This window comes from Salmo trutta, chromosome 23, assembly GCF_901001165.1.
Source record: "Salmo trutta chromosome 23, fSalTru1.1, whole genome shotgun sequence".
Lineage (NCBI taxonomy): Eukaryota > Metazoa > Chordata > Actinopteri > Salmoniformes > Salmonidae > Salmo > Salmo trutta.
In genome coordinates, this window is record NC_042979.1 from 48,477,324 (window position 1) to 48,487,000 (window position 9,677).

Sequence of the window (9,677 nt, forward strand, 5' to 3'; positions counted from 1 at the left end):
GAGCCTGAATAAAATCAACCATCTTTATTAAAGTTTGTAAATTCTGAATCCCTATCAAATCATTCAATAATCATAAACATATATAATAAAAATGAAATAAATATGAAATAACTTATTCCATTAATATTTGAATAAATATTTTGGGTTGAATTTAGTGCAGGCAGTACCCTGGACGCCAAGGCTACGTAGGCTAGATAAAGGACCCCTCTGTAAGAACAATGAAAGTGGAGCAACTAATTCCAATAACTAGGGTGAGACTTTTTAGCTTGTAACAGATGTACTTTACCTTATTTACAGTGTTATTGTCTGCATTGGCTGTAGTTAAGCGACAGATATCATTGACATGTAACTCTGAGTTGTACGGTTTGTGTTCTGTAGATACATTTAGAGAGGGAGGGGAGTGGTAGATCTGGATACATCAGCCCTTCTCAACTGAAGGTATGGACCACAGTTAAATCAATTAACTACAATATCCACTCTCTAATTCACAGGTTACAAAATGTATTCATCATCGCTAGCGATATGCCATTTTATTTAAGGGGGGGGGGTGACCAGACCAAATTCATATAGACATGTATAAGTTATTGATCAGTCGTTCTCGTTGAACGCAGGTCTAAGAAGCGGTAGTTATATATGTTATGTGTGTGTGTTTATGTCTATGGTTCACGTTACTTTTCTGGGTCTTTTTTACTTTTGGTTTTGTACACCAGCTTCAAACAGCTGAAAAATAAAATATATATATTTTTTAAATGGACAAGCTATTTAACAGTGTTTTAAATGGTACAATGGTTCTCTACACTGTCTTGCTTGTCACAGGCGAACTATTTCGATTTTCTAGATTTTTTTTGCAACCAAGGAAATGGCGGAGCTATTTCTGCGTAATGCATATTTTCACTTTCATATACAGTACCAGTCAAATGTTTGGACACACCTATTCATTCAAGGCTTTATTTCTTTTGACTATTTTCTACATTGTAGAATAATAGTGAATACATCAAAACTATGAAATAACACATATGGAATCATGTAGCAACCAAAAAAAGTGATAAACAAATCAATTTTATATTTGAGATTGTTCAAATAGTCACCATTTGCCTTGATGACAGCTTTGCACACTCGGCATTATCTCAACCAGCTTCATGAGGAATGCTTTTCCAACAGTCTTGAAGGAGTTCCCACATATGCTGAGCATTTGTTGGCTGCTTTTCCTTCACTCTGCGGTCCAACTCATCCCAAACCATCTCAATTGGGTTAAGGTCGGGTGATTGTGGAGGCCAGGTCATCTGATGCAGCACTCCATCACTCTCCTTCTTGGTAAAATAGCTCTTACACAGCCTGGAGGTGTGTTGGGTCATTATCCTGTTGAAAAACAAATGATAGTCCCAGTAACTGGTTGCTGGATCGAATCCGCGATCTGACAAAGTAAGAAATCTGCCGTTCTGCCCCTGAACAAGGCAGTTAACCCACTGTTCCCTGGTAGGCTGTCATTGTAAATAAGAATTTGTTCTTAACTGACTTGCCAAGTTAAATAAAAAAGTGCAAACCAGATGGGATGGCGTATTGCTGCAGAATGCTGTGTTAAGTGTGCCTTGAATTCTAAATAAATCACAGACAGTGTCACCAGCAAAGCACCACCACCTCACCTACTCTGCGTCTCACAAAGACACGGCGGTTGGAACCAAAAATCTCAAATTTGGACAGATTTCTACCGGTCTAATGTCCATTGCTTGTTTTTTGGCCCAAGTGAGTCTTTTCTTCTTATTGGTGTCCTTTTAGTAGTGATTTCTTTGCAGCAATTAAGGCATGATTCATGCAGTCTCATCTGAACAGTTGATGTTGAGATGTGTCTGTTACTTGAACTCTGAAGCATTTATTTGGGCTGCAATCTGAGGTGCAGTTAACTCCCATGAACTTATCCTCTGCAGCAGAGGAAACTCTGGGTCTTCCTTTCCTGTGGCGGTCCTCATGAGAGCCAGTTTCATCATAGCACTTGATGGTTTTTGCAACTGCACTTGAAGAAACTTTAAAAGTTCTTAATGTTCTGCATTGACTGACCTTCATGTCTTAAAGTAATGATGGACTGTCATTTCTCTTTGCTTATTTGAGCTGTTCTTGCCATAATATGGACTTGGTCTTTTACCACATAGGGCTATCTTCTGTATACCACCCTTTTCACAACTGATTTGCTCAAGTGCATTAAGGAAGAAATTCCACAAATTAACATTTGATGCATGGCAAACTTGTAAATTGAAATGCATTCCAGGTAACTACCTGGTGAAGCTGGTTGAGAAAATGCCAAGTGTGCAAAGCTGTCATCAAAGCAAAGGGTGGCTACTTTGAAGAATATAAAATATATTTTGATTTGTTTAACACTTCTTTTTTTAGTTACTACATGATTCCATATGTGTTATTTCACAGTTTTGATGTCTTCACTATTCTAAATAATAAAAAAAAAACTTTTACTGGTACTGTAAGTGAAAGAATCTTTCAAATACAAAAGATACTTGCTGTGCAAAGTTGCGACCTACCTCGGAAATGAGACATCCTCTCACATTGAGCTCACTTTTCCATTGGACTTTTCCTTATTTCCTCTCTTTCTCAAAATACAACCGGCTGCAACATTCCTAACCTACCTACACTAAGTATATATATTTTGTGTTTGGTAAAATATCTCACTTATAAGAAAGTTTCAAAAATTTCCAATACTGTATCGGGTGCATATTTGCGTTTTAGAAGGGGCATTTCCCCTCAGAAAGCTAAAGGAGACGTCCAATGGCATAACGGCATAGATTTGAGTCATGAATAAGTGCTAGGCTTTGTGACCGACATGTTCTCTCTGTTCTAACCCAGTTCTCTAGGATATGATTAAGTGGCATGGATGAAAACAATGGACATGGGCAGGTGGACTATTTGCTGCAAGTTGAAGACTCACTCATAGAAGGAGTCAGCGACCCTGTCTTGTTTGTGGTCGTCCTCAGTGTCACGTTCTTGTGTGGACTGGTAACTCTGCTCTGCAGGTAGGCCTATTATACTTCTATTCACAGCCTATGGGAATGGTGGTGGGGATGTTTTTGAAACCAGTTCTTTAGCTTTTTTTTTATGTTTGAGTTTCCTGTTTCGTTATCAACAGATATGTCAGTTAATGTTCTTGTTAGTAAATTGTAGGCCTGTTTTCTATTATGCTGAAACAAAAAATGTTTTTCTTCTTCATCCTACACACGTCTATCTGCAGAAATGAGCAGCAGAACATCCACCCAGAGAACCAGGAACATGTCCGTGCCGTCCGACAGCAGCTGCAGTCTGACTCGCAGGTGAGAAGATGTTACGCTGACTGCTCCCGTGTCCAGCATCTTGTTACTTCCTTCTCCTTGAACTGACTTCTCCCGTGTCCAGCATCTTGTTACTTCCTTCTCCTTGAACTGACTGCTCCCGTGACCAGCATCTTGTTACTTCCTTCTCCTTGAACTGACTGCTCCCGTGTCCAGCATCTTGTTACTTCCTTTTCCTTGAACTGACTGCTCCCGTGTCCAGCGTCTTGTTACTTCCTTCTCCTTGAACTGACTGCTCCCGTGTCCAGCATCTTGAACTGACTGCTCCCGTGTCCAGCATCTTGTTACTTCCTTCTCCTTGAACTGACTGCTCCCGTGTCCAGCGTCTTGTTATTTCCTTCTCCTTGAACTGACTGCTCCCGTGTCCAGCGTCTTGTTACTTCCTTCTCCTTGAACTGACTGCTCCCGTGTCCAGCATCTTGAACTGACTGCTCCCATGTCCAGCATCTTGTTACTTCCTTCTCCTTGAACTGACTGCTCCCGTGTCCAGCGTCTTGTTACTTCCTTTTCCTTGAACTGACTGCTCCCGTGTCCAGCGTCTTGTTACTTCCTTCTCCTTGAACTGACTGCTCCCGTGTCCAGCGTCTTGTTACTTCCTTCTCCTTGAACTGACTGCTCCCGTGTCCAGCATCTTGAACTGACTGCTCCCGTGTCCAGCATCTTGTTACTTCCTTCTCCTTGAACTGACTGCTCCCGTGTCCAGCGTCTTGTTACTTCCTTCTCCTTGAACTGACTGCTCCCGTGTCCAGCATCTTGAACTGACTGCTCCCGTGTCCAGCATCTTGTTACTTCCTTCTCCTTGAACTGACTGCTCCCGTGTCCAGCGTCTTGTTACTTCCTTCTCCTTGAACTGACTGCTCCCGTGTCCAGCGTCTTGTTGCTTCCTTCTCCTTGAACTGACTGCTCCCGTGTCCAGCGTCTTGTTGCTTCCTTCTCCTTGAACTGACTGCTCCCGTGTCCAGCGTCTTGTTGCTTCCTTTTCCTTTTCCTTGAACTGACTGCTCCCGTGTCCAGCGTCTTGTTGCTTCCTTCTCCTTGAACTGACTGCTCCCGTGTCCAGCGTCTTGTTGCTTCCTTCTCCTTGAACTGACTGCTCCCGTGTCCAGCGTCTTGTTGCTTCCTTCTCCTTGAACTGACTGCTCCCGTGTCCAGCGTCTTGTTGCTTTCTTCTCCTTGAACTGACTGCTCCCGTGTCCAGCGTCTTGTTGCTTTCTTCTCCTTGAACTGACTGCTCCCGTGTCCAGCGTCTTGTTGCTTCCTTCTCCTTGAACTGACTGCTCCCGTGTCCAGCGTCTTGTTGCTTCCTTCTCCTTGAACTGACTGCTCCCGTGTCCAGCGTCTTGTTGCTTCCTTCTCTTTGAAAGTTCTCACACCACACCTTTAAAAAAATTTGTGTGTGTGTGTGTGTGTGTGTGTGTGTGTGTGTTATCTCAAATCAAAGTTTATTGCTCACGTTTTACAGGATACAGGGTGTAAACGGTGCTGTGAAATGCTTAATTGCTAGCGCTCCCTCAACAGTGCAATACACACCTTTCTCTCTCTCTCTCTTTCTCTCAGGAAGGTGAACCAACAGAGCCCAGGCAGCAGTTCTATACAGACATGTCCTGTCCAGTGTGTCTACAACAGGCCGTGCTGCCTGTGGAAACAAACTGTGGACATCTCTTCTGTGGTTAGAGTGGGACCATATGTTTATATACGTCATTAGGGTGTTGTCTGTCTTTTTCAACTACCAAGAAGGAATCTGAACTAGCTACAATAAACTGATTTAAACCGTTGGATAGATGCATTCAGTGCTAACATCTGAATATAACCACATTTTGTTGTATTTTCAAGGTTCTTGTATAATTGCATATTGGCGATATGGGACATGGCTTGGTGCAATCAATTGTCCCATCTGCAGACAAATGGTAAGACGTCTTCAAATACCCATTAGAACTTTTTTTACTGTGTTTACTGTCAATACATTTATCATCATGCACATAGTAATACTACTCGTCCATAGTGCTGAAGTTGTACTCTGGTATGTTCTCATTTTGATTCTTAAACAAAAGGAAAATAACATTTTTTTTTTTAAGACAGTTATTGCACAGTACTGCAGTTGTTCTTGGTACCCTGACCCCCCCTCTCTACCCTGACCCCGCCTCTCTACCCTGACCCCCCCCTTCTGGTGTACCCTGACCCCTCTCTCTACCCTGACCCCCTTCTCTCTCTACCCTGACCCCCTTCTCTCTCTACCCTGGCCCCCCCCTCTCTACCCTGACCCCCCCCCCCCTCTACCCTGTGTGAACAGGTGACCCTGCTGTTCCCACTCTTCCATGAGCATGCCGCCCCTCAGCAGGTTCAGGAAGGAACGGTAGAACCTCTCCTCATCCTGCGGGATCTTAACGACTACAACCGCAGGTTTTCAGGACAACCCAGATCTGTATGTATTTTGAAATACAATTTTTTTTATTTGTTACACACATGCGCAGAATACAACAGGTCTAAAACTTACAGTGAAATGCTTACTTTGTCTTATGCGATCAGAGACAGATTGTCTGAGTGATTGATACATGTGTATGCGAGAGTCAATTCGCTCCCTGCGAAATAGTTAAATCAACATTTATTGAAAGCAGAGTTGGGCCACAGATACTCCTCACTATGAAATGCTTCGGGCTTGTTTCTCGGACCCTGAATCCCATCTCAATATCCTAGCCTATTAATTGATGATAGGCCCTGCTTTACTGAAGTTGTAAGACATTGCAAGCCAAGAAATTGAGAGGCAGCATTCCATTGTGAGATACAGCTTTAGATTGCCGATAGATAGGCCTAGTGTACGTTTCTGACTCTGTCTGCCTGTTGGCTGACCTGCCTATACTGTGTCCCTCTCTCTCTCTCTCCGTCCCTCGCTAGCTAGCTCCGTGTGTTTGTGTTCTCGGAAGTACGGAAACTAACCAGTCTCCTCCGTTCCAAAAATACTGAATCTTAGGAGTCCATTCCTAGCCGACTCGAATCTTGACACTCAGACATGGGAGTCGACACCCAGGAGTCGAGGAATCAATGATTTTGGAGTCGACTCTCCACAACTACGAAATCTGGGGTCCCGTGTGGCTCAGTTGGTAGAGCATGGTGTTTGCAACGCCAGGGTTGTGGGTTCGATTCCCACGGGGGACCAGTACGGGGGGGGGGGGGGGGGGGAAATGTATGCATTCACTACTGTAAGTCGCTCTGGATAAGAGCGTCTGCTAAATGACTAAAATGTAAATCGTCGTTAACAGTTAGGCAAAATGGCAGAGAAAGGCAAGCGACAGCCGTGAAGTCCTGTATGACAATACTTTAAAAAGTGAAATGCTAACTTTGAGGTGGAATTCATGTACATTAATGGTAGTACTGGTGCAATGCTTAACCATCTGAAAGAGACGCACCTTGAGACTCAAAAACGTTGTTGGCAGCAGCACAGCTGCATTGTGAATTCACATGGAATTTTATCTTTAAAAAAATATATATATATTATCGCTTTAATGTGAAACCGATTTAATATAAGAAAATAGCAGTTTAAAACGTTAAGAAAAATTGTCCATTTGTCACATCCTTAGTACTAATGGTGTGCATTACACTAAATCATTCTATCTCTCCCCGTCTCAGCTGATGGACCGGCTGCGTGACGTCCCCACGTTGCTGCGCCACCTCTTCAGGGAGATGTTCTCCGTAGGGGGCCTGTTCTGGATGTTTCGTATCCGTATCCTGCTGTGTTTGATCGGGGCTCTGACCTACCTGATCTCCCCTCTGGACTTCATCCCCGAGGCTCTGTTCGGCCTGCTAGGCTTCCTGGACGACTTCTTCATCATCCTGCTTCTGTTCATCTATATCTCTATCATGTATAGAGAGGTGGTGACCCAGAGACTGGCAGGATGATGACACCCGTTCAGTTCGGCTGCAGGGGAAATTGATTTGTGATGCAGGAGCCAGGAGGACAATGTATGCCATGACCAGAGTTACTGATCATCGCTTAGCTTCAGGTCAAAGACACAAACAGTGAGAGTGTTGCTTTGGACTGTAGTTCCACCATGCAGAAGAGTGGGGACTAGTTAACGGGTCTTTTGGCAAAATGTTGTTTGTTGGGCAGTTTATTTCATCAGTTAATGTAATCCTATTGAATATGCTAATCTAAAACGTGTGTGTGTGTGTGTGTGTGTGTGTGTGTGTGTGAGTGAGAGAGAGAGGGGGGGGCTGGGACAATAAACTGAAAATGACTGGCATTGCATTCCTCTTACTCAAGTATGTTGTTGGACTTTTTGTTTGTTATTTTGCTGCACGTTCCTGTAGATTTGTTATTTTTAAAACCATTTATTTGGTCAACAGTAATGGCCTATGAATTATGTTTATTCCTGCTATTAAAGTATTTGCCTGTTCCTGTTTCACTGCTCTGTGAGCGAGCCACTTCCTCCCTGCTGTGCAACGCATTCTGAGAAGAACAAGAGTATGACCGTTGTTTGGGGGGGGGGGGGGAGATACAGTTTTCAAAGCAACTACTATTCTGGTTACAGAGAGGAGTCGCTGCTTTTGTTTTGTGAGTATATCATTTTATTTTTCACCTCTTTTTAATATTGCGTTCATGGCACCACTTTACACCTGGAGTAGGCTTTAGTATGGTTTATATGGGTCTGGGAGGAGAGGGCTCCATTTTGTAGTGAATAGGCCTACGTTAAGTAGTGCTGGAATCAAAAGAAAATTGGGGGGATTAATCAATTTGGCAACAATATCATATTTAATTGTTTTAAAGTTCCCACTTCCTCATGTGGTGAACAATACAAGATGGCAGGACATTTTCTGAAGAGACGTAAACAATATATCTGATAACTCTGGTTTTCTATTTTGACAGGTTGCACATCGAAATGTCGTCTCTTCCATTACCTGGATGTGTTACTTTATGAATCATAGGCGACCAGAGCCCTGCCGGCAATGTCAAGTAAATGTCCGTTAAAAAAAAGTATATGTTTATCGTTGTTTTTTATAATCGTAAACAAAAATAGTTAAATGTATTGCAATATGGATTGGGGTGTGTGTTTTTGAGAAATTAGCATGTTACCAAAATAATGGCAGCTGAATTTAATCTTGTCTTTTGTACACATGGAGCATGACTGGTTAACTCATTTTATTAATTTAACTAATTGACTGGCACATTAACTTAATCTAACAAGAAGTAGGAAACATGTTAGAGACTGTAATCTAATTCTAATGTGTGTAAAGTATAATATTAACGAGGAAAGAAAGCGGTACACTTAAACAAATTGGATCAATAAATCAAATGTTATTTGTCACATGCGCCGAATACAACAGGTCTAGACCTTTTACAGTGACATGATTACTTACAAGCACTTACCTAACAATGCAGTTTTAAGAAAAATAAGTGTTAAGTAAAAAATAGCTAAAGAACAGCAGTAAAATAACAATAGCGAGGCTATATACAGGGTGTTACGGTACAGAGTCAATGTGGAGGCTATATACAGGGTGTTACGGTACAGAGTCAATGTGGAGGCTATATACAGGGTGTTACGGTATAGAGTCAATGTGGAGGCTATATACAGGGGGTACTGGTACAGAGTCAATGTGGAGGCTATATACAGGGGGTACCGGTACAGAGTCAATGTGGAGGCTATATACAGGGGGTACCGGTACAGAGTCAATGTGGAGGCTATATACAGGGGGTACCGGTACAGAGTCAATGTGGAGGCTATATACAGGGGGTACCGGTACAGAGTCAATGTGGAGGCTATATACAGGGGGTACCGGTACAGAGTCAATGTGGAGGCTATATACAGGGTGTTACGGTATAGAGTCAATGTGGAGGCTATATACAGGGGGTACTGGTACAGAGTCAATGTGGAGGCTATATACAGGGGGTACTGGTACAGAGTCAATGTGGAGGCTATATACAGGGTGTTACGGTATAGAGTCAATGTGGAGGCTATATACAGGGGGTACTGGTACAGAGTCAATGTGGAGGCTATATACAGGGTGTTACGGTATAGAGTCAATGTGGAGGCTATATACAGGGGGTACTGGTACAGAGTCAATGTGGAGGCTATATACAGGGTGTTACGGTACAGAGTCAATGTGGAGGCTATATACAGGGTGTTACGGTATAGAGTCAATGTGGAGGCTATATACAGGGGGTACCGGTACAGAGTCAATGTGGAGGCTATATACAGGGGGTACCGGTACAGAGTCAATGTGGAGGCTATATACAGGGTGTTACGGTATAGAGTCAATGTGGAGGCTATATACAGGGGGTACCGGTACAGAGTCAATGTGGAGGCTATATACAGGGTGTTACGGTATAGAGTCAATGTGGAGGCTATATACAGG

General features: G+C 42.9%; 1 protein-coding gene and 1 long non-coding RNA gene across 3 annotated transcripts; both read left to right on the plus strand.

Moving 5' to 3' along the window:
• Positions 1-155: 155 nt before the first annotated feature.
• LOC115160167 (E3 ubiquitin-protein ligase RNF170) lies at positions 156-7,587 on the plus strand. Of its 2 annotated transcripts, XM_029710544.1 has the most exons (8): positions 156-251; positions 379-438; positions 2,851-3,017; positions 3,233-3,311; positions 4,887-4,998; positions 5,163-5,236; positions 5,620-5,751; positions 6,954-7,587. In XM_029710544.1, the coding sequence occupies exons 3-8, from the start codon at positions 2,875-2,877 to the stop codon at positions 7,221-7,223; spliced, it is 810 nt and encodes a 269-aa protein (XP_029566404.1). In that variant the 5' UTR covers positions 156-251; positions 379-438; positions 2,851-2,874; the 3' UTR covers positions 7,224-7,587. The 2 variants fall into 2 exon arrangements, with proteins under 2 accessions (XP_029566404.1, XP_029566405.1); XM_029710545.1 differs by lacking the exon at positions 379-438 and having other exon boundaries at positions 204-251.
• A 214-nt stretch (positions 7,588-7,801) lies between these two features.
• Positions 7,802-8,631, plus strand: LOC115160263 (uncharacterized). The gene is made up of 2 exons (XR_003869056.1): positions 7,802-7,878; positions 8,191-8,631. It is a non-coding gene; the product is annotated as an uncharacterized LOC115160263 (long non-coding RNA).
• The last annotated feature ends 1,046 nt before the right edge of the window (positions 8,632-9,677 follow it).